We start from the raw sequence: 25,499 nt of genomic DNA on the forward strand, positions 1-25,499 counted from the left end.
AGAGCTCTTTGATAGGGCTCCTCGGATATAAGAGAGCAGAGCAAAGTGCTTATATGTAACTGTACTTCAACAGTGTGAATGCTATTGAGAATGTGTCTGGTGTTTCCCTTGGGCTTGCTACAGGTTTTTGGAGGGATGTAGGCAACAGAAGATTATAAGGATTTGGACTATAGTCCATGGTGGTTCATCCTGTATCACTGTAGTTAACAGGATTTTCCATCAAACACTGTTTGTGAGCTTGTGTGCATTTGTGCATGTGAGAGAAAGATATCTTTAGTAATAAGTATTTACAATTTTTCCATATCAGTCTACTGACCCAAGACCTCTATCTGGGAAGCTTAGAAGTAAGGGAAAACAAAAAAAAGGTCATTCTGCCTTAAGCCTGAAAGAATACATGGATTCTTTTTTCTAAATACAGAGCAGTCAAGTGTTTCTTCAAAGCATGTGTCAAACTTTTAGATCAATACCTTGACCTATTTTGTGGTTCCCAAGAGATGAGACTTCATACACAAACAAATGAGGAGATCACATGTGAGATCACATGTAAGGCCACAGTCACTTTGTAGTTCTAGTGCCAAGCCTTCTGAGTACTTTTCTTTTAGAAACAGGTATCAGAATTTTTTTTTAATATACAATTGTTGTCTTACATTCCATAAAGTACTGTGTTCAACATCTATTTTTCTTTCACTTTGTGGCTGGGGTTTAGCATTTTAACAGCAGTTGCTATGGAAGAGTTAGCCATGTTTATTGGGTAATGACAAACAGCAACAGCTGAAAGACAAATATTGTATTCTGTTTTAAGTATAAGGTGGGCCCTGAGCCAGAGATTAGCAGCTTCAGAATGTAGACAGCCACAAAGCTGGATCCTTGGTCCTGACACACACTGTAGTTACTCAGGCGTAAGGCTTAAATGTAGCTTATACTGTAAGTATTTCCTCATTAAAATTTTGATTTCTTTCTGCTTGTTGAAAGGACACTGGTGGCTTGTCCAAGTCCATGAATTAGTTTCTTAACAGCAAAAGAAAATACCAAATGGAAGCAAATAATTATGTGTTTCACACTTTGTCCTGATTAGAGTTTTTGCTTGCTTTTGTTCAGTGAATGTAGGGTAAGTGCACAAGATTAAGAAAACATTTACAAAAAGTGGCTGTATCATGAGAAAGGATAAACTGCAGCAGGGACAAAACCAGCAAAAGCTTAACTAGGGTAAACTTCACATTTTATCAACATGTAATTAGTGGATCTGGAATGGTAGATGTGACAACTGTCAGATATCTAGTCTTAAAACTGGTATTCCTGCATCCCCTATTGCTATAATCCAGTATGGGGGGAGTTAATATAATTCATAACATAGCTGAGAATTTTTGCTTTTAAAGTTGGCTGGTATTGTAGAAATCCAGGCCAGAATTTGAGTGTAATTCCTCCATGGCTTTTCAAAGGGTAATCCTCACTCTAGAAGGTGAAGACAGGTAAATCATGGTATTTACAGGTAATGCTTTGAAATGTAAGCAAATTCTCCTAACGAAATCCTCTGGAAATAAAGACTTGGAAACTGTCTTGCTTACAATCCTTACTACCAAATCCCTCCAGCCAAAAAATGCCCAACAAACCAAACACCAAAAAAGCTGAAAACTAAAAGCCATTCAGAAATGCAAAATAAGTCTCTCTGAATGCTGGTTTTTTTTCTCCTTTCTTGCTTGTTTGCCTCTGGGGCTGACAGGGAGAGAAGGTGGTAGAACAGGAAGGAAAAGTAGGATAGGTCACCCTTCGGGGAGGGCATTTAGGAGGCCCATACAGCTTGGAGGATTTCAGAAATTACTTGACTTCTGTCAGGCTTGCCATAGATGTTTCTATCTTCCTCTGTTGATCTTATTCTTTTCCTAGTCTGGTCTGACTGTAATAGTTGCCTTTCTAAGGCTTTCCTGGGGAGTTATCATTTGTGGAAGCACAGGATGTGTGTGACAGAGGAAGAAGGTTGACAAGGTTGACTCCACAAAATAGGCCAGGTATCCTTTTTCCAGGGTCTGAAACAGCTCTCCCTGGTCTTGTCTGCCTCTAACATCCCAAACATCTCCCCTCTTTTTCCTCTAGTAACCACCCAACTCTCTGGTTTTGGTGTTTGGGTGGTTTGTTTTGTTTTGTTTTGTTTTGTTTTTTTTTTTTTGGTTTGGTTTGAGTTTTTTGATTTTTTTTTTTTTTTTAGAGGAGGTGGTTGAAACATCTGCTATTTCTGTATCTGAGGTACAGGATGTGCCTATGAAATTATTTTAATCTAGTGGGTTTTTTCCCCCTGCACTAAAGCAATGGGTAAGACCTTAAAGGATCGAGGACCTCTTAGCACAAGGCTTTCTGTCTTGAAGATTCCTGTCTCAAAGACTGCACTGTTTGTGTCCCTGAAATGAAATAGATAAACAAAGAAAGTGTGTGCTGCAAAAAAAGAAAAAAGTTTGGATAGTTAGCAGTAATTTCAGGATGCTGTGCATGGAATTTATCAGTGATGTGTGCAACTGAAAAGTCAGTTTTCTGTAACAGTTTAAATACCAGCAGTTTTGTAATTAAAGCTGTGACGATCAGAAATTATTATCTGATGCTGACATAAGTTTGGCTCAATTTCTTTCTCTGACTACTCTTCTTTAAAACTCCTTTTGACTTAAATGGTAGGTACAAAAATTATGCACTCCTCTGTAGCAGTATGCTTGCTTGAGAACATAAGTATGGTTTGGTGGCTAGAAGCAAGTTTTTCTATGTGTCCTAGATGATTCCCTGTGGTTTTGATGGGATATGGCTTTCATACTTTCTGCTTCAGATGGTGTGTAGTGCTGCTTTGTGTCTTGTACCTTAGAATTGGCTGCAGGAGCAGATTAAGCGAATCTATAAATAGTTTCTTGAACTCTTCCATGGCATAAGTATTGCTCTTTACTACCCCAGACATATTGGGCACATTAATTTGTCTTCTTTTATGGTGTAAGGAGGGATGGGTTCATTCTCACCTGTTCAAATACTTCTAGTTACGTGTGAAAAAAATCCCTATCTATAACAGATGAAATTGTGGTAGTGTAAGGAAAGCCTCTGGTGGGTATTAAACCAGCTGGTATTTGTACATGTTTCACATTACAGTTTGAAGTATCAACCCGGGGAAGCATGAGTTGGGTCATTGCATGCTTGGGGTTTATCTAGCAAATCACAGCGACAGAAGCAGTGTGATGACCCACTTAGAATGACATGTTCAGTCTCTTCAGTGTTCCCCATCTGCAGTGCTGGTTCCAGTTGTATGCTTAGCTCAGTGTTGAGAAAAAAAAATCTCGATGCAAGTGACTGAAGGTTTGACAATTTTAATATAACAGTCTATATCTTTGGTTCTTAAGTGGCACTTGTAGAAAGTCTTGAAATAAAATTACTCCATTTTATTTTAATGTAAGACAGCCAAAAAGTCTTGCTATTTAAATAGCAAACTACCGTTCCAGTCACTTGGAGCTACAGCTCTGCACCTAAAGTGGACACACATGAATACAGGACCCTCTTGCAAAGGGAAACAGTGGCTCGTGACAGAAAGGTGAATCCCCTCCTTTTCTGAGGGAAGTATAAAGAGTCACTGTGTGTAACTCTCTGGTAATTCTTCACTGGTAGAAATAAATAATTACATTATTCTTGGGATGTTTTTAAAGTGATTTACTGATTTATCTGATGAATGGAAAATGTAGGAGGATTACTTTGCTATTCGTTTATGTGGGTGATGAAATAATGGTTTCCAAGTTTGTTATGTGTTGGCAGCAGGAAAGATAAATTGTTGAGATGTGAGTGTCTGTACTGAGGATAAACCTAGCAACGCATTTCTGGTTGTCAGTCAACACTTCCCTCCCCTACCCTGGTGTCACTTGTGATGTAATGCCATCCTGCTGTAGCGGAACCCTCTGTGCTCCTGATCTGTAATTAACTGTGATGTCACTATACAAAGGCTGCTTAAAAAATTGCTATAGGATAGTTGTTATAGGCATTAAAGCTATTTTAGTGAGAATGCTTTCTACTTTCTGGAAATGTAAAATAGTCTCTTACCACAAAACTTTGCTCCTTTGTGACCCCTGAGGAAACAGAAGTTAAATACTCAAAGGCATAATTCTTAATACATTACATATGGGATTTGCATTGATGCAAATGAAACAGGAGCTGGGAGTCCCAGGTGCAGGTGCACAGTGTAACCAACCAGCACTTGCCAGTTAGGTACTAGAGAATGGAACTATCTGCTCTGCTCTGTCATGGGAGCTGTTAAAGAAGTAGTTTCTGCTCTCTGCCTGCACTCATACTTTTCAATATAACAAAACCAACCCAAACTGGACATTCAGTTGGCTCAGGGCTTCTCTCTTGTGCAACTTTAGTTTCAAGCTAACACATAAACTATTAGCACTACTGTGGGATCTGACTTCAAAGGAGTTTGCTGTTAACTGGGGCGAAGGCAGGATTTCACCATGTAACTATTAATGCTGTAAGGGATTATACTTAGCAATGACCTAAGGTCCTTCTAGAGCTACTGACTTCATGCTTCCAGCTTCCCCATGGGCTCACGCACTGCTTTTTCAAACGCACAGGAAGCACCTCGTGTTCCTGTCCTGGTTCTGTATATCAGCATTTAAAAGGCAACTAGTAAATGCCAGACATTGCAGAATGACAACATGCTTTGCTTTGGTGTGGGTGACAGAATGTGAGACCCGCTAGGGTGACCCTTTGCTTAGTTTGAGACATAGATCACTACCCTGAACTGCTCATGCATTAGTCTCCCTGGCTTGTTGGTATGTTATGGGCTTTCTTGTTTTAAGAAGCCTTTACCTCAACAGCAAATACACAGCTCACTGCAGAGTAGGCACTGAGACGAACTGGTTTTTAGGGATGCTGTGGTTTTGTTACCTATTCATCTGTTATGTAGCACAACTCTGTAATAGACTTGATTTTATTGGACTGGCACTGACTTTTCTTAGTCTGCTAGCACAGCTGCTAAGTCAGAGCATTAAAAAAAAAAAATCCTAATAGAAATTAAGATGCAGGCTACATGGGCTGCCAAGAGAAGAAGAAATTGGTTTGAGCTCTAATTTTCCAAAAAAATCTGTGAATATCTGAGACTTTTAATTCATTTATTCTGGTCTCTTCCTAAATATTAAACTGGCTGGCCTCCAATTCCCCAGGTCTCTCTTCCTCTGGCCTTAAGGACAAAGCACCACCTAGTCCTGTAGAGTCTCCTTCATGAGTTTATAAGGGCCTATACAAGGAAACTCAAAAATCTTTTAGTTTGTTCCTTAAATAGTGTAGTTGGGATTTCAGCAGACACAGTGGAATTGAATATATTTGGTTTGTGTGGATATAACTTAAATATTTCTCTACTTTTTGATTTAAACATTGATTGCATTCTTTTCCTTAAGTGTTGATTACTTGCTATTTTCACTGCAATGGCCTATATTTTTGCTTTTTTGATCTACTTTTTGCAATTAGCAGAGGATTCTATTTTACCCCTTAAAGACTCAGACCCTTAACTACCCAGAATTTATTTACATTAGTGAGACTACACTAACCAGCAGGTGTTATTAGGCTAGTTTTTATAGAAAAAAGGCTATTAAAGCACAGTACTTCCTATTTCTGACAATTCTCACAAGTATTGGCACAAAGCAGTACTTCAGTGATGTCCTGAAGCCCATGCTGGGTCACCTAGCAAACAGAAAGGACAAACCACACAATGTTTGATTGGTATTTGCTTGTCAGGCTGCAAGAGGAGATGCATGTGGTGACTTCAAGCAAACTTAGCATAGGAAGAACACATTTACTTCAGTGATACTAAATTAGGCCTCGTCCAGATTGAAAGCGCTCTCAACATTGACGCTTCTTATACTGACGAAGGAGTTCCTGCTGGAGTTTTAACAGCAGTCCCACTTACAGCTACACACAATTTATTTAGAGGTGTTGATGGTTTTCCATTTTCCAGCCCAGCAATCGTAAAGACAAAACTGAGCATGAATTGGACTCAAGGAAATGGGTTATTCCTGTCCAAATGCAGGTTGCTGTTGTACTGGATTTGTCAGTGGTAGAAACACACCACACACAGCATTTCAGAGGGGACAGCCTGGCAAGGGCAGCCAGTGTGGCGTGGTGAAGCAGGACTAAAGAGCTACTCTGAGGCACTGGCAGTAACTGTGTTACCAGTCAGTGAAAAAAAAAAAACCCAACAAAACCCAAACACCACCACACCACCCTTCCCCCCAACACACAATCCCTAGAAGCTGCTGCTTGCATATTTTGCCTCTTGTTGAGGGTTTTTTTTGACAATTGTTCCTTGACAGACAGATATTCCAAGTGTAAGATGTTCCCCCAATATCAGTGTTTTCCTTAAATCTTGTTCCTATGCTGTCACTTTACATGGGAGTTCTTGTTTTGCTTTTATTGAAGGATTAGGATGTGGGAACTTTCACCAGGCATAATGAGTTTAACATAATGGGTTACCATTGTGTATTTTACCTTTGTGCTTCTGGAGTGAAGGGTTGTTCTGGCAACAGAAGAATTATCTCAAATTATCACACGCCCGCAGAAAGTCCGTAACGATGCTTTTGCACTCAAGTTGCCTTGGGGATAGTGACATAGAAGTGGACCAACTGAGAGCCCTGAGGCCAATGCTAGTTGCCCATATATATAATTGGTGTATGCTTGATGGTGGGGTGAAAAAAAAATACAAGGAGAAACTATTTGCATACAAGCTTGAAGAGTTAAGCACTTAGCAATACTTAAGTTATATTACATGTATTTTGAGAAATGATGGGGGAAACAGTTGTGTACTCCAAGCAAAATTTATTAGAAGTCTATTCAAGAAAAAAAAACACAGAGACCTTTTGCTTGTAGGAATTCAAAGTCAGTTACCTGAAAGTCAGGTATGAAAAACCTGCATTTTTCTAAAATCAGATACAGAGTAGAAACAGTACTTTTTAAATATCACAGGCAACAGATATTTAAGTCTTCAATCATAAATGGCATCAAAGATAGGTATTAATTTCACAGCAAAGCTGCATGCAGATCTAGTTTAAAATTGAAAGCCTTTGAATATAAAGCTTTTGCCATGAAATCTGCAATAATAAAGGTATGCTGCACAAAGATGTTTCTTTACCTTTGTCTTAATGACATTTCTCAGTAATAAAGACATATGTACATTTAGATTTGGCTGGTAAACCATATTTTAATTAATAAAATTTTGCATAAAATGCTATCTTACAGAATTGCACTATCCAGATGTACTTATGGTAAACAGAGCAAGAAAAGAAAAATGCATTGAAATGTTCTGTATGTAAAGAGGGCAGAGATCAAATAAGGAACTTATTTTTTTTAAAAATCAACAACCAAATGGCTCTGTACAAAAAAGCAAACATATGTACAAAATGCTACAGAGACTACATACATTTTGATAATTTCAATCCTTTACCCATGAGAAATGCAGCAGAAGCCTTTGCCATCTATAAGGTGCTGAAGAAACCAAATCTGAAATTTTATTTTATAAAGCCATAGCCATTATTGTCCTGTGCCTTAATTTTATTTGCTAATTTTATGCTTACCTTTGCTTATGGAAAATGTATGTTTTTAAATACTTTGTTTCATTCAGGAAAAAAAAAGAAAAAAAAACCTCTAAAATGTATCGGTTTTAATACTTGTGACTTTTTTTTCTGTCTAAATTCCTAAAAAGAATGTGTAACTTGGGTTTCATTAATATACATATACAAATATAGTGAAGTAAATCAGTACATGATACTTGTGAATATTTTTCAGGTGGCTATGTTAGGAAAAAAACCCCAAACCCAACAACCCATTGCACTAACACTGTTTACTTTCTGCTTATTAAAATTCCTGATATGTAAAAACACTAACCTCTCACATTTCATGTTGCTTACTATCACAACATTTTGATTGCAACCATTTAGTATCAGACATCAGTAGCAGGTTATTATTGTCTATGCTTATACCACTGTCTGTCTCTTCCTTAAATCCTCTTTCCCAAGTCTTATTGCCTTTTTCACTTCTCACCTTTTAACAGAAAACACTACAGGTTTGTTAGGGGAAAAAAAGATTTAGCCAATACCATTGCACCCGTTCAGAACACTTGCAGTTCTTCCATTTTTCACTATGCTTGCTTGAGATTTTACAATCACTGTGCATATGTTACAGCATACAAGTGCAGGCAAACAATCTATATTATAGTTTGTCATACATTGTAAACCAGTACAATAGGCAAACCCGTGATACAGCAAGTGGAAGCAAAAAATGCTGCCAAGCTAGTAAGAATGTGGAAACTCAAACAATTTTTTTAAAAATAGTAAACAGCAACTTTCCCCTGTATTACATGCATGCTGAAAAAATCCCACCAGACTTCACGGTAGTACCACAAATGTTCTAACCAAGCATAGTTTTTCCCCCCTTCCCCCCACCCCCCCATGGCAATTCCTCTGTGTACCTGTCATCAGGCTTTTCCTATTGTGTTTCACATAAAAAGACTTTAAAGCAGGGAGTGTTTAAATGCTGAAATGATTCCTCTTGTCTCAGAAAAGCTTAGTTATTCACTCTGTGGTCGTTGCTGTAATACTGCTGGAACGGTTTGGCGGGTGGGATGGGATGAGGATGAACTAGATGGCCTCTATTTGAGACTGCAAGCAAGAAAACAGAAGGCCAGCGTAGCATGTTTTCTAGCAGCTTTATGCAGATGTGTTGCAGAGATGCAGCATAAATAAGTAGAAAAAAAAATTTCACAGCCTCTTGACATAGTTTCCAGGGAAAGTACCAAAGAATTTGGTTCTTCTCGAGGTTCCTGAAATTAGAAGCAATAAATGAAAGATGGGAATAACAACAGAAATTCACTATGTAAGCATGGCCTTAAAATTTTTATGTTTAATATTGCACAAACAGAAATATCTACAGTTTCTTATGATATAACTTCAAAAAATTATTTTTAATTTCATTTGTGAGTTGTGAGTTTTAACGAAGTATAAATGCAGGAAGTGACAAGCAAATGAAGAGGCATATTTGATTAAATTGTTAGGTCTTGATTAAAAGCTGTTCTAAAATTCTTGGTACACAGAAATAACTTCAACAACATCAAGTTTATTTAAATAATTTGAATTTTTTTAAATGCAAAGGACTAGTCAGATGATTAAGTTAGCTACATGTATATGAGCGTTTATGAAATGATTAAGCTACTTTACCTAGGCCTGGTTATGAAATCTTTGTTTGTTCAGTAATAATTGGTTCTCACAAGTAGTCAATTCTTTAGATGTATTCATGTGAGTAAGATTTAAATTACCTGGTCTTTATGAAGAGAACAGTAATACATAGGCCATTTTGTGTCATAAATGACAACAATGCTGTACAACAAACTGCAGATGTGTCAATTTGTGTCCACCAATTTCAAAAGATGAAAGGACAAAGTCACCCACTAATTTCAGTGGATTTTGGTTGGGATTTCTCCTGATAAAGCCAGGTTTAGGTTTATTACACTGAATAACAAAAATTAAGTTGTTTAAAAGCCACTTAACAAAGAGGGTAGCAAAGGTTAGGGGGAAAAAAAAAGAAAAAAGCAACCAAATTAAAACATACCCACAAACCATCCATCATCACATTTTTCCATCACATCAATGACATCTCCCTCTCTGAGCTCCAATTCATCTTCGTTCCTAGGAGTATAGTTATATAGAGCCTGAAACCTTAAATAGGACAAACGATGCATTTTAAAAAGAAGTAAGAGTTTCTTGCACCTTTGCTGAAGTAAAGGAGCTGGCTTAAACATTAACTAACAACTAACACTTCTTGCAAATAGATGGGAGAAGGATTTATTTTGCCTGATGGACTTGAGAGTTAAGAATTTACAGTAAATTAAGAAAAACTTCATTGGAAAGATCTGACACTAAAGACTGGGTTTGCTCCTCAACCAGTGGGTTTGAAAATAGATTTATTTTTTTAGCATTATTTTATAGTTGAGTCACCAAAACTGAGGACTATTAGAGGGGAGCCTACAGACATATTGGCACTGTAACCCTCCATGATCAGCATCTGAAACTGTGGCTCTGACCTTAAGCTCTCTGAAGCAAGTACCACCAGCACAAGTGAGGTGTCTGTGGAGGAGGGTGCCCAGGACAGCAGCTCACACACAGTCACTGTAACTGAGGGACCTCCCTGAGCTCCTCAGCTGCAAGTGGTGTGGCAAGCCTTTGCTCTGATATAAAAGAGGTGCTCTCCTCTATGGAGAAGGTGGAGCATAATTGCTATCTGGAAACATACAGGGGTAACCTGTTCCCTGGTTAAAGAGGTTTGAATCAAATCAGGGGACAAATGCATGGAAACTCAAACAGTATTCAGACACCGACCTGTGTCTCCACCCCAGTCAGGAGCTGCAGTTTGCAGGTGTTAGTGGATAAATGGAAAGAGGTATGAGATTCCTTGACAGCTTTTAATTGAGGTTTTTTGAATTGAAAGAACGGCAATAAACTCTCACTAGGGGGAACTGAAGGCACTTGGGCTGACAGCCCACAGAAAGATTGCTGCATAAGCCCCTGAGTCCTGCAGAGTCAGAATCTGCTTTTTTTTTTTTTTGTAAGCAACTCTGCCCCATATATGACTGACTGCATATAAAGAAGCAGGGTATAACTGCAGAAATTGTACAAAGGAAATAGTTTTAATTTCAAAATACTGAAGCAAAACAATCATATCCATTCCTTCCCTCTTAACAACAGTTCACTGAGTTTTAAACCTTAATGCCATTACACTTCCCCCAGTAAAAACAAAATAGCTTGCCAGTTGATGTGTTGGTACTGAGTATTTCATTTAGCTCTGTATCATTCCAGCAGTTTTCATGGCTTAAATGAGATGTTTATTTTAGTAAAAAATTGATGTTCCTGAAAGTCCAACTTGAAAATCCTACATATAGAGTGGTGCTCGGTTTAGTTTAATTATGGTCTTCTTGACTAAACTACACTTATTTTTCACATTGCTGCTTTGGACAAAAAATGAAGATACTGTTCCAAGAAAATAAAGATTTTAACTTAATATCTCATGACTGGCAGTTATCTCCCCAAGTCTGAAAAGTCTATTTTTATATTTTAATCACACTAACAAAATGGAACAAAACTGGTTGTTTAAGCAAATACCTCTGGTAATTTGTGCAGCAGGAGTAACAACAATCTGTGCAAAAACCTAAGTGGCAATAACAGTTTCTGTTATGCTTATCATCATTCCAGGAAAGCAGAGCCATGATGATATTCCAAAAAATTATTAAATGCAGCTTTCAAGGGGACAGGAGTTGCAGATGTAATGTACCATGAATGTTACTCAAGTACAGTACAAGGATGTCCCAATTAGCACTCTTTGTACTTTTGAAATTGAATCTTAGTAATTTCCAGATAATCCATTTTAATAACTCCAGTGTATTAATTTCATTCTCTCTGTGCTAATCTAAGACTTTCTTAAGTATGAAAACTCTACTATCATTAACAACACTGACAGAATACATATTCAAAGCAAAGAATGGTTGGTTGGCAATTTAAATATATTTCTATTTTTAATTTTAGGAATAAATAACCTTAGTTATGAACTACTTAAACAATATTGAACAAAATGAAATAGAAAATTATTGCTTACAAAACTGAGTTAGGTGCTTCAGTATGCTCAACAATACCAACAGGAGCTTGTAGTTTCAGTGAGATTAAAACTAAAACATCCTATTTTAATTATATATTATCTGTGGCATAGCTGTTTGGTAACTTTTTGCCACTCTCTTCTGTCTTCAAGTGACTAATAGGTAAACTTTAAAATATTTTTAGATGTTAAGCCTTAGCTACATTTTTGAGAAATTATCTAATAGGGCATATGCTGAAGTGCTCTGATGCTAGAGGAAGAATGGCTACTGGTTTCAATGATCCTTGAAACAGGACCCAAATGCAAGACTTGAGGAAAAAAAATATCTTGAAACAATCTTGCACTGAACTTGCATTTTAACAGTCAGCACTGAAGTATGCCAAGCATTTAAATTGTTTGCGAAAATAAGACTTGAGATCTAGGTTCTTCTTCAGTTTTCATAAACACTTTCCTGTATCTCATATTTGAATTGCACTTGTAAATCACACCAAAAAGTGTGAGCCTGTGTTCCTGTGATCAACATATCAAGGTTTTTTTTTTTCTCTATTCACATCCAGAACTGTTTCTGAATAATTTGCTTCAAGTCAGTAAAGCAGATGAGTTGAATCAATGTTAAATCTTAAACTGTCATTCTGCTGAGATGTAAAAATGGAGAGAATAAAGAAGAGTCAAATTTTACTTTTACAAAATTATTACTCCTTTTAAGTATAGATGATGGGAAACTGTAAGTTGTCATATCTGTCTGCATTTGATGTAAATGAAACAATTAAGGCTTTGCTCTCTGAGACCTTCTTCGATATCTTCCTACATCATTTTTCTGTAAAAAATCTCCAAAATCTCTTCATAATTGTACTTGGCAAGTTAACAAATTATCTGATGATGTGCTGGCTATTGCTTAAATGCTAGGTTTTGGTTTAATAGACAATAAGTATACTTACGGTTCCCCCCCACTGTGTATGTTTTCATGAGAAAGCACAGGGCGCTGTGGCTGAAATGAAATGATTTGAAATGTAATAAAGATTTGCAGTTTAAGGTCCAAATAATTGGATAGGGGTGTGACACACAGTTGCTCAAGAGTTCACATTCTACCTTGTCTAAAACAACGGCCCATTCTGTTCCCCCTCCAATAAATTCCTAAGAGACATGACAAACAACTAAATCTTGGCAGGTTTAAAGATCTGATTTTTGGAGGCCATAATAACAACTAAACAAACTGAACTTTATCAGTCCATTCTATTTATAGTACAGTATAAAGTTGGAATAGAACCTTTCAGCCTCTTCACTGTGAAACAGAAATAACATTAGAAAAATCAGATGCAACGGCTGAACATCATACATTCTTTGCGTGAAGTATATTTTTAGATAAGCGGAAAAAAATCTCCTATACTTAATGGCAGAATCCAGAATATTGATAGACAAAACCCACACCAATTTACATTACACACACACAGAGTACTAAGTTGGCAGGCATAACATGCTATGCTTTAATTACTTCTGTTTCATCTCAAGCCATGCAGGCTGTTGGGAGTCGAAGAACAAAAAAAAATACATTTAATTGTGTGAAAATAACAATTAACACTTTTACTTCAGCAGAAAAAGTAGTTTGTATTTCCAGTGCAAAGCTCTATGAAAGGAACTATGTTCCTTCTTAATGGAGCATTACCCACCACTAATATTCAATAAATCTGGATGCAATGGAAATGAAAAATATTAACCTCCTACAGAAACCATATACTGCTCAGAAAGTCATTGACTTATACTGATTAGAATCTGGCTGGGGTCAGAAACAACACAGGAGCAGGTGCTTGGGAAAGCTCTTAATGTGAGCGGGGATCATATTTGCTGATGACTGAGGATGCCTTAAGGTCATGATGTAGAGACAAGTCCGGGAACCATATCTGTTTTAGAAGTGTGGATATCAAATATTGCTCATAGCACTTTCTTTCATGAATTGAGCAAACTGTAACCTGATCTTTAAGCCACGGAATTTGTCTTATTGCCCCATGATTCTCTCTTGATTTGCTTATTTCAGTTCACTCTTGAAGATTGATAGAGTCTTCAATGAGAGAAGGCAGCAGTAAACAGCCCAGAGTCTGATAAAAGAAACTGAATAGAAGAACACTGTACGCAGTTTGTTTTTTGTTTGTTTGTTTTTCTCCCTTTTCCCTCTCAGCATCTCCAGAAGACATTAAAGAAGTTAAATTTCTTTTCATCAGTTTGTATGTGTACATGCAGAAAGTATTGTGAACAGTCTACACTTTGTCTTTACAGTCTATAGAGTGTAACTTTTAAAAGGTTCCTAAAAATGCAGGCAGGAGAATTACAGACTTTTAATTTGTATTATTGAATGCTAAGTGGGAAAGAGGTTTTCAAAGTAAAAAAAAAGAATTTTCTATACTCTTTACTGTTTTCTCTCCCTCATTTAACTCTCCTCTGCCAGTGTACAAAAAGTTGTGTAATTTTTATCAAAGAATCCAACAGTAAAGATCATAAATTAAACAGTTCTTAGTAAACCTCTTTCAATGGCTGGCTTGTCAAACAAGAAGAAAATAGTCCATTGGGCAGAATGCTTTGTATTTAGACTGGAATCTGACCTTATTTTCTGCTAATCTTTCATCAGGTCTGTAACTGAGCTGACTGCCACAGATAGTCAGAGATGCAAAAGAACTCAACTAAGGTTAAGGATTTTTCCTAAAATGAAAGTCAACATCCTAAAGAATGCTACAAATGATACAATGCTTTGAACGTAATACCAAGGCAGGAAGAAACTGGGTAGGTCAGTATTATCTTCTTTTTCTGCATATGCTTCATAAAATGAATTAACTACTGTAGAAAAAGATAATAAAAATCAAGATGACTAAAGATTTTCAACTGTATGTTATTGCCACAGGGAAAACTTTGACAAAATGACAATCTTGTGAAAATAAGGTGAAGTAAATGGTGGTATGTCTGAAGAGAGGGACCTTGGAGTTCACTCGCTATTTGAATACATTCCACAATAATACCCCAGCCAACATCCAGAAGCTTTCTCCCTGTTTTCTTTCCCTAAGCTCTCATTCCCATATACAGTTACATTAGCTAGATAGGGGACTGTTGCAAAGACTATTTCTAGTTTTCAACTACTCCTCAGTTTACTAGAATATCCTGTTTCCTGGAAAATACTGCAGGATCTAATCCCAAAAACATTAAATGTGCAATCAAGTCAATGGTCCCAGTTGTATCCCTGATTTTCATGCATGATTAATATGCCCTTGCATACAATAGTTCCGTACAGTCCTGAGCATGCAAATTAGGTGCATGATTTGTGCTCTTGTAGTTTTGGAATTAAAGTAATAAATACATTAACGCATTGACCAATACACTTCTCTTAACATACTGGTTACATGTCATTAATCTGGAGGAACATGCAAAATTAATATAGGGCTTAATCCCTTTTTTATGGATCTCACTCCTAGTTGGACTTTCTGTGAGATGATGCTGGTCCACTACTACAAGAATCCTGGCCTTCCTATCTATGATTGAACCGCCTTTCTTCATTGATGAGGAAAGCACTGTCCCTTCATACCTGGTAGTAAACACAGGCTTGCCAAAAAGCCAAGCTTTGAAAGTTACATAAACCTACATATCTTAAACTAAAATTCAAATTTTAAAAAGGGAGCCACCAGAAAGATGATCACCTAAAATCAGCAGGAACAGTGTGGAAAACAGTTCATCCTATTAACTGCTTTAAGAGCCATATGTTAAGAGACCAATGCAAAGAATAATTCGGTCCTAAAATGAAAGTAAAATATAACCCATAAATTCTCATTCTCACAATAGTTTAGGTTGTGTAAGTTGTTTTTTTTCCTTTCCATAGTGCAGATCACCTTTTTGAGGAAAGTCCATGCAAACTCTAAACAACCTGACTTTCTGGCTAGGTAAAAATGTTACAGTTATGTTACAGATAGGAAGGGAAAGGCTAAAGGGTATAAAAGGCTGGAATGACACTGCTTGGATAAAGAGAACAGTATTGAGTAAACATCATACCACAGCAAAAAAGCATTCTGAAAAATAAAGACATGGATTCAAACCTAAGAATTCAGTCCATATACATGCAATAAATTTTTGACTCTTAGAAGCTGTAATTTTAATAAACTAGAAATGCTTTGAAAGAGAGGAGTAATTTTAATAAAATCAGACTAAATATAAAGAGCTTTGATCTCTTACATCTTGTAGCACTGGAAATACCATGCAGTACTGCAGAGATACAATACACTAATGGATTTATATAATGAGTTTTGGCACACACAGACCTGTTGCCTTTACTCAGACATAGCACAGAAGCACAACAGGAAGAAAACAGATACTGATAGTATTGAGACACTTGGGCAAAAGCAAAATACTGCTAGACACTGAGCTCCTTGTCCATGGAAATGCTGTTATTGCACACTGGGCATCCAGTACCATACCCTGTGTGAATAGCTGTGACCTCTGACAGGTGAGCTGCAGGATCTCTTAGTCATCACTGGGCTACGAGGAGGTTTACCCATAACAAATCTCTCTCTCTTTAAATTAGCCTAGAAGAACCACAAAAACTATGTCAAGTGAGAGTTTAAGAATGAAGCATCATGGGATTTTTGTTCCTTCATTCGTACATGCAAACCCAACGTGCTTTTCTTGATAACAAAAAGCAATGAGTTACAGGTAGAAATACCTACTATTAGTACACAGTATTTCTATTGTTGCCACTGTATCTTTTTTCCAAGTTTTGCTGCTCTGGCACATGCCCTTACATGTAACAGTTATTCCACGTGTACCCCTGAAACAGCTCAGTTGGTAACACAGAAAAGCTCAACAGTATAGGACAAATGTTGTAATTCCTTCCTGTCAAACAGAACACTTCCCTTAAATTTGCATTGAGAAAGCAAGTAAATACTTGGTGGAATGTACCTCAAGAAAATATCCTTGTTTTGTTAGCATCACTATAAATCAGAAAAATATTTGTCAGAATTCAGTTCTTAAAGGGTGTGTGTTCAGCAAATGTGAATTCTCAGGGGCAGGGGTGAGCTGGGGGGAATGTGAGGGGAGTGGAGTGATGATACTGAAAACCTCTTCTATGGTATTTGTGACTGTCAGTAGAGTGTGACAAGATAGAAAAACAGCCTCCTCTTAGGAGAGGCGTGAATAACAATTCCAGCAACAACAATAACAACAAAAAAGGATACCAAGAGAGACCAAGGAGCTAGAAAAATGTCAGCATTTCTCCTTGGGACATGTTTTCAGAATTCTTCTTTTGGAGGACACCCTCCCACCAACATGGTGCAAAGTGACATTTCCCACCCATAGCTCCTTGTATTCCACTGTCCAAATCCCTGGTCATGCTTTAGATTTGAGCCACATTCTAAATATATTTATGTACACACATATACGTATGTATACGCATGCATTTTTACATCAACAACAAAAATTACAAAAGTATCAGTATACAGCTTCAAGAACTCTCTGAAGAACCTCCCTTCACTTATGAAATTTGAGTCCTCAAAATATCTCGTGGTCTTTCTGCTGTGTCAGTAGAGAGCAGACCTTAATGATGGGCAACATGCATAAAGAGAAGAGGATAGGAACTGTCCTGTCTTCTCAAGCCCAGCCTGGCGACTAAGCAGCAAGAAATGATGCCAGCCAAAACCTGCTTCCACTTATTTTAATCCAACTCTCTATCTCGGCGATGTAGTCAGTGTTGACTGCTGAAAAAAGTTTGCCTACCCTTGGGAGGAAAAGATTTATCTCATTTTAGAAATACTGTACAAAAAAATCTGCTGTCATTGGTAAGAGTGCATCTAATAATTTTGAAAATTTTCAAATAGGTAAGTATATACTGATTAAGTTTATAAAGGAATCTGTTCCTGAGATTTAAAAAATAATCCAGATTCGAAATCGTTTGAAAACAATAATTAAGACTGAGAACTCTCTAACAAGACCCCAGACCTTCCGTTCTTCTGGGTACTCGGGCTCTTATGTCTGTAAGATGGAATCATCCCCCTTGGTTAATTAATGTCTTGCCTCCTGCCTTGTCCATTTAAGAGCAATACACTGCCTAGGAGGTTCCCTGGGGTAGATATTTTAACTTTCAAAACAGATATTCCTTCTGTTTATTTTCAGCTGGGATTAACATACCTTGCTCAAACAAGAGCAAAGAATATGAGGGTCACCTAAAAAGAATTTCAATGTAGGTGAGGAATTTTCTGAATTTTGCTCCTTAGGCTAAGCAAAAGCATCAAAAGCACTGCGGCAACTGATAAATTATTAAAAGTTGCAAAAACAAGTGCAGTACTCTGTTTTACTCTTTCTTTGAGGCGGAATGTACTTAAGCCCATGACAGATTCATGCCCAGGAAAGAAGCCTTATGTCTCTTCCCTATATCCAAAAAATCCCAACAGATCTGGTGGATCTTAAGATTTCCACAAGTCCATTATGTCTGTGTTTTCTGTGAATGCACGTTGTAAGACAGGACAGAGTAAAAAAAAAAAAAAAGGCAGGATTTCTGCCATAGATGTAATGATCAGCCTTCTAGGATAGTTTCTTTTTGCATGATGTTTTCCTCTTTTCATGAGCAAATGAATTCCCTGGAAGTCAGCACTGGAAATTAACTTTGTCTACCTAGAGCGACTCTTCAGTTTTCATATTTCTGCCACAGAGCTGCAATGCTGACACAAACTGTAATCCTGAAGAGGGAATAATCTTTGTCCAGTCCTTGACTAACAGAATTGGTATTTAGAACATGACTCTGCAGAGATGCTTTACTGTGAAATTTATGACTGTTCTTCCAGGCACTGCCTTGAAATTGAAAACACAAACACAAATGTTACCGAGTTTCTGCATACTTGAATACAATTCTGTTCTGTTCAATTAAATGAGTTACTCTGTTGTCCTGGTATTGACTAGAAATTGAGTTGAGTCTTTCTGCTTCCCTGTCAGCGGTATCTCCTTAAGCCATTTCATTGTATCATAATAGTTACAGTTTTACCTTGTTTCATTTGAAGAAGGCTTATGTTAACACTCCATGTGTTATGTTATTTAATATTAGTAAACAAAACAGTACATTTGAAAAGATCAAACTCAGTGTTAGCCTTGCAGTTATTTAATATACATGAAGATTTGCAACAATCCATAATCAAGAGGTGCAGTTACCTTTAATTGTGGTGAGTCTTTCTCCTGCTGATGTAACGGTTTAGAGAGGAGGGGAGGTGGGAGGGAAGCAATAGACAGGTATGTTGTAGGAACAGAGTGGAAAGTAGGTGCCTTGGTAGAGTGAAGTGGAAGATTAGAAGAAAGGTGGAAAGGAGGATCAGAGTCTTCTGATGTTCCCACAAAAAGTAGAGCTGGCTTAAATGTTTAAGAAAAATGAGAAGTTGTGCTATAAAACCAGCTGTAAAGGATGTCAAATGCTCAATAAGGAGACATGTAACTAATCTGAACAATCACAAATGTCATGCTAATTTTATTATTATTCAGTCTACATTTCTGGAAGAGATTTCTTTTCTCAGAAATCACAAAAATGTTGCCATTTGTGGCCATGGATTTCACCTCTAACATTTTTCTCCTGTGTTTTTCAGGTCAAATAAGGGTAGAGGTAGCCTGCAAAATCTTTCTAATTAACTAGTTTTACACTTGGCCAAAAACATACTGTCCTAAGCATCTGATTTGCATGTTGACAGCCAAAGCAACTGCCTGAACAGTCTGTTGAAGTGCTGGACAGAAAAAAAGTCTCTTCTAAAACTTTGCCTAGAAACGACACAAATAGTGGTATTGTGGCATTTAATGGCCAGCACACATTTGGGATAGTTCAGTGATGTGCTGTCCCAAAGAGGAACTGGGGAGGGTTTCAGGAGGAAGCATTTGTCTAACTGCCAAACATAATCTGATCCGTTATTATTAGTCATGTTCTCGTAACAGAGCCTGCTATAAATATATCAGCTGGTGAAGTGACACATGTGAAGCACAAACCGCAGGGTCTCTGCAGGAGGCATGTCCCTCCCTCTGGAGAACTGGGGCCTTCTGGCTCAAAAGGGGCAGCATGTAATGGGACAGTGAGGAAAATCGTTCACTGGCTTTTTACATCAGAAGCTCAATGGCAACCAACAAGGACAGAAGGACCAGCACAACTGATACACTACAGAATTTACAGCAGTGCATATGCTTGCTTTTGAGAAGGGACTATCCCTTAACACTGACAATTTTAATCATAGAATGGTTTGGGTTCAAAGGGACCTTAGTGTCTAGTTCCAACCTCCCTGCCATGGGCCGAGACACCTTTCACCAGATCAGGTTGCTCAGAGCTCAAATTTTATCGAATGCAATTGCATAAAGCTGTGCCTGTGCACGATACAAACATGTAAATATATGAAAAGGCAGAGAATACTTATACTAAGTTATCTGAATAGAGAACCCAGGTATTTCAGAAATTAAAATACCTTATCAATATTTGGTGAATTGTATCCTTCATAATAATCCATAGAGCCTCCTCCACTTGCTACTGGGAATTCTAAACTGTCATGTACCAGATCCTCCTCTATATAGAGTCTTGTCAGTTCTTCTGTTGTGTCTTGTTCTCCTCCGTAGAAATCTGATTCTTGAGGCTTTGACTGATCCCTTATATTAAGTGACAGATCTGCAGTAAAGATTTCCTCTTCATTTTCAGCATTTGTAGCTAGCACTCTGGACATGGAACCACCTTCATATGGTGAAGGGATGTTACAGATAGCGCCAACATGTTCACCTTCTCTTGTAGTATCTAACAAGTCTCTAGGTACTTCAATAACTAAAGGGTCAATTATACCTCTCAAGTCTTTATCTTTTCCTGATTTGGTATTGTTGCTGACATGCTTATATGCTATGTCATGAGATGAGCTGGCTGAAGATGATACAGAGGTAGACACAAGAAAGGACAGAGGAAGAGCTGTAGAAGAGCTGAGAGACACTTCTGTATTTGGAATAACATGACCATCCTTAACTTGGTGAATGCTGTTACCTGGGGATATTGCTACAGTTTGAGAGGTTGACAATGCCAAAGAATTGAGTTCTTCTAAGTCACAAAGAAAACTGTCTGGAACTGATGGAGAAGTTAAGTTGCATGTGCTTGAAGGCGAAACACCAACAGTCCTTGAAAACAAGTCACTAGTGGCAGCCTGGAGAATCTTTTGATCAATGTGTGACCAAGAGGAGGAAAGTTGTCTGGAAAGTGAGGACAGTGCTTGGGAAGGCAACTTCAAAAATAAGAATAACATGGGAATTCAAATAAATAAGCATGACAGAGAATTAGGATATATGTAAACTGAAAAAGAAAAATGTCTGTGTGATCATCTGGATTACAGGGTACAATTTCAGTGACCATGGGTGTCTGAAATCACTACTACATGAATCAGAACAGCAGGAAAGACATTTGAAACATGAAACTGTATCAGGTTTTGGCTTGAGGCATAAATGTCAGGCATTAAGACAGAACTGAATCATTACATTCATGAAGGCAACTTGCATTTGATCTGCTAAAGTTATGTTATTTATGGTGCTCTGTTAGTGAGCCTGTCACAGGTTATTAAATCATACAATTAATATTAACAAAATTTTCCCCGAACTATTACTATTATTTTGAGAATAGCACTTGCAGAAGTACATTTCAGGTGTCATTAAGTATTTCTTTTAAAGTATAAAAACTGAGGTGATTTCCAATTATTCAAATTTAATACTTCTACTTTTTCTTAATACTTCCAGGTAAATGTTTAAGAAACATCTTTAATATATTGCATACTTTTATTAAGGCATGAACAGCTACAGAATGCATTTTTTTCAAAAGTAACCTTAGTTCAAAAATGACATCAACATTTGTGAAAGGTACATTCAATTCAAACTGAATGTAGGCAGTCAACAATGCTTTTAAAATAGTGACAGCACAGTATGTAGCAGTATATTTTGAGTATCTTTACACAATATTGATTGAAGTATCCTTCTGGTAAAAGAAACGTCCTTTTCTAAGAATGAGAGACTGGTGAGTCATACGTACACAGCATCAGTAGATATCCATTGCTTCAGTAAATACTGAAAATGCATTTTTGTTACTATTAACCCTCAAAATTAAAACTGAGTGAAAAATATTTTGATCTCATTGTTACAACTATCCAGAATAATTAGATGTAATCTCCAAGTTATCTGGACTACTGGAGACTTTAAGTATTAATATGCTATTTCAAAAGTCTAGATTAATGTGGCAGAATAGGAAGGTTAATTTACTTACCTTCTGCTTGAGTTTTCTTGAGGAAAATAGCTTTATTTTATAGTTAGACAACCTTTGTTACAGAGTCTTCTGTAACAAAGTAAACAGTATAGACTGATACAACACAGCCTGCTAAAACAGAGCTAGGCTGTTACAAGCAGTACTCAGTCTCTTTCCTTCATCTTTCCTCTCAAACAAGAGCCTCTAACATATGGTATTAAGGTCAATAATAATGCAGAAGAGACATTGCCATTTTTTATTTTCCCATGGTTACAAGCTGCACTAGGTCTAAAGATACAGATGGACCAGGCAAAGCCAAGGACAGCAAAACTTGCTCCTGACTTGTATTGCTTATTTATTTTATTGCCATTAGGCTAGAGAACTTTAGTGCAATTGCTCTAGCAATCTAGTCATATGTGGTAAGAAACTCCAAAGGAATAGGAAAAGCGGTATCAGTAAGTGTAGTGAACTCCAGAACACCTTCAGGGCTCCTGTAGTTCTTCTAGGTAGTCAGGAACAACATGTCTTCTTACATGGTATTGCCATTTCTGAATACAGTTCAATTCAGAAACAAGAGGTCTGTCTAAGAGTTTCAGTAGAAGCTTGGAGGTTTTTTTTAAACTTATGCTAGAACCCAATGATGGCATGTTACAAGGAAGGCTTCTTCCAATTTAGTCCCCTACAGAACTAATTTAGTAATAACTAAATAATAGTGGCAGCATGGTTTTGTAATATGGATATAAATGCTCTAAAGCATCACCTCTGCTCAACAAGGGTTATGTCGGTTACACAAACACCAGCTTTAGCTGCAGGACACCTTAGAGACAAGCCTGCTCTGTAGAAAACAGGGAGAAGCACCTCTGAACACAGAGAGACATCTCTGGAATATGGAGCACCTAAGCTGCCTCCTACTCTTGATTTGCCCTCAGGTACCTCTGGGTTCCTATAACAATAAGGGGCCCTAGCTTATCAATACCTCAGCTGGCAGTTTTGTTGGAATGGAAGAGAGAGGATCTAGTTCTCTGTTGTGAGATGTTCTGGAAAACCAGAAGAGACCTGTTCTAGCAACTGTCCCAAACCAGCTAATATTGTTTAGTCATAAGCAATATTTTCAGAGGCCACTGTTGCCTATAAATGACATTTTTGGTAGCTTTTTACAACCCCAAAGTTGTAAATAAGTGTGGAACTTATTTCAAAGTTGAAGCATGTAAATGAGCACCAGTATTCAAATATAGAAAAGTAGAAAAGGGGACAAAATCAACTGAAACAGAGATTAATAGCAAGATAAGATGTTTATAATTACACACAAAACCCACTGTCCAATGCTGAAGAGATAAAGAACAAAGGTAAAGAGGAAGATTTAGAAAATTTTCCATCTCGAGCTTTCAAAATCATCAATACTATGTTAATGCTAATCACAGCTTGTATGAAGAAACTGTCTTAGTTTCTGTCACTGCTGAAGATGTTATGCTCCCTGCACAGGTGACTGTGAAATCTCACAAGTGAATGATAAACAGTAACACAGGAATCTCTCTGCAACATTCTGTAGTACAACTTGTGGTGGTTATCTAGACTAGGAAGGAAAACGATTCAGAACCTATGACACACATTTGGTGTGAAAAACTAAAACTTTAAAGGTCTGAATCCAAGTTCATTGGCAATGTGATGACAACCACCTTACTCCTAAATGAAACAATACTGTCACTGTTGTCCCACCTCAAAGAATGGAACAACAGCCTCCTTGTTGACTGTAAATGGCAAAAGGAGGAAGGTTTTAGTACAGAATCACTCATAATTTTTTTGACTTTGAAAGGCACAGAACTGATCTTGGCAAGCTGTGTCCTGCATGCTTATGTGACTGTAGGCTTTTAGTATAGCTGTTTTATGGGAATGTCTTCACACTGCACTAGGAAAAGTCTACTAGATATATACTTAATGCTCAAATTCTTGCTAAGATTCCCGAATAAATTTTTTCTGTTGACTTGATTTTTCTGCCTAAATTTTGCCTAGCCCTACTCTCAGTAACATAACAGCTAATGAAGAAAAGACCATAAATCCTGGCAGAATGTAAGACACACACTTGGCTATTAAAATATTTTATTAATAAGATAGTAATGCAATTCTACCTATGCAGGAAAGAAAATATACTATGTTTAATGTCTAAGTTATGTATTGTATTAAAAAAAATTACAAGTCCTTTTAAACCCACTCTAGGGGTGACAGCAAAGAAAAAAAATCCTTACCTTAGTTGAACTTAAATGGTGTATTCTGTCACTAGAATAGCTTTGGGGGATCGGAGGATCAGGATAGTCATCAACACTTTTTGATGCATTCTTTTTGATGACTTCTACATAGGAAACAGGGAAGATGCCTTGTCTGTTGGTTCCTGGTATTTTACCTTCATACCAGTTTTGATCAACTCGCTTGAGAAGAATTACTCTGTCTCCCTGAAATGCATTATGAAAATGAGTTATCAGCACATACACTATAAGTATATTTTGTGAATAGCAGGTATTATTTTAACACATAGTATCATTTTCCCTGCAGTGCAGTTTCCCATCAGTCTTGAGCATCATCTCCATTTCCACATTTCTACTCCCATTTATAATAACCACGTATAAAACTACCAGCAAAATTTCAGCAAAATGAGGGGCTAGTCACGGACTAAAATGCTATTCTTTTATAATAGGGGAATCTCATGTAGTCCCCTACTCTTGGTTGGGAGAATAACATTAACACTTTTCTTTGGAGCATAACCTATTTTAATTCCTGGCAAAACTACCAGCTAACACCCTAACTATAATATGTAACAGTGACTGTTATGCCCATTTTTCCTTCCAAGTGATAAAAGTTAAACAAGAAAACCCATGCAAGCGCTTTGTTATCAGTAAAACTGAAATAAGTGGAGGTAGAAAGCTAAAAAATGAGTCCATGGGAAATATGAGAGAAAGAAGTGCTTTTCCTGGGCAGTGGCTCAGTTACTGGTTTTAGAGAGCTCAGCAATTGAAATGGAAAACATTTCTCAATCTTTTTCTGTAGTGAAACTTCATGAGCTACCCCTTCTTTGTTTCACATGATGTGCTTTTTATCACATGCCTTTTTGTAACAAATCCTTCCTAATTAATTTTGCATTCTCTTGGGTTTCTTTAATTTTGTTTCTGTAGCTGATAGGTGGAATTCACTAAAACTATCTTTAGTGAGATGGAACAAAAGAAAACCAGTGCAAGTTCACTTTTCAAAAAAACCCCAGATTTAACTGTCAAGATTATGACCACCACAATAAACATGGAAGGTAATTTTAAAAAGAAATAAATCACTAAATTACCCTCAACCCATAATTTCTCTAAGTTCCTATTCCTGATTGTTTTTTAGACCTCTTTGACATTTATGAATTTCTAATGAGTAAAAAACACTCATTTTCAATAGCGCTGGATTAAGCTCTAGGTCAGCAACAACTAACCATATTCTTACTTTTATTTCAAAAGAAAAAAACCCACTGAAAATCTTTTATGAACTCTAATTCTTTAAAAAACCCAAATGTATGAGGCAGAACTTCCCAGTGGATAAGAAGTACATACTACTTACACATGAGTATTTAATATCTGCAATAATA

General features: G+C 37.1%; 1 protein-coding gene and 1 long non-coding RNA gene across 42 annotated transcripts in view; one reads left to right on the top strand and one right to left on the bottom strand.

The window, feature by feature from the left end:
- Positions 1 to 435: 435 nt before the first annotated feature.
- On the top strand, positions 436 to 24,367 carry LOC108500538. 2 transcript variants are annotated; one of them, XR_001875888.1, is made up of 3 exons: positions 436 to 924; positions 14,261 to 14,416; positions 24,242 to 24,364. It is a non-coding gene; the product is annotated as an uncharacterized LOC108500538 (long non-coding RNA). The 2 variants fall into 2 exon arrangements; XR_001875901.1 differs by lacking the exon at positions 436 to 924 and adding an exon at positions 13,676 to 13,763 and having other exon boundaries at positions 24,242 to 24,367.
- The window catches only part of SORBS2 (sorbin and SH3 domain containing 2), a 217,500-nt gene continuing 198,806 nt past the window's right edge, over positions 6,806 to 25,499 (bottom strand). For 15 of the 40 annotated variants that reach the window (XM_017818340.1, XM_017818424.1, XM_017818508.1 and 12 more), the window contains 3 exons: positions 24,130 to 24,333; positions 20,091 to 20,882; positions 16,219 to 19,002 (listed from right to left, as the gene is read on the bottom strand). In XM_017818340.1, coding sequence (XP_017673829.1) covers positions 18,754 to 19,002; positions 20,091 to 20,882; positions 24,130 to 24,333 — 1,245 coding nt within the window. In that variant the 3' untranslated portion in view covers positions 16,219 to 18,753. Of the gene's footprint in view, positions 8,822 to 9,606; positions 9,714 to 12,578; positions 12,629 to 16,088; positions 16,197 to 16,218; positions 19,003 to 20,090; positions 20,883 to 24,129; positions 24,334 to 25,499 lie in introns of those variants that run through there. The other 25 variants (XM_017821365.1, XM_017821451.1, XM_017821283.1 and 22 more) reach the window with 6 other exon arrangements.

This window comes from Lepidothrix coronata, unplaced genomic scaffold (genome assembly GCF_001604755.1).
Source record: "Lepidothrix coronata isolate B3197 unplaced genomic scaffold, Lepidothrix_coronata-1.0 Scaffold0, whole genome shotgun sequence".
Classification (NCBI taxonomy): Eukaryota; Metazoa; Chordata; class Aves; order Passeriformes; family Pipridae; genus Lepidothrix; species Lepidothrix coronata.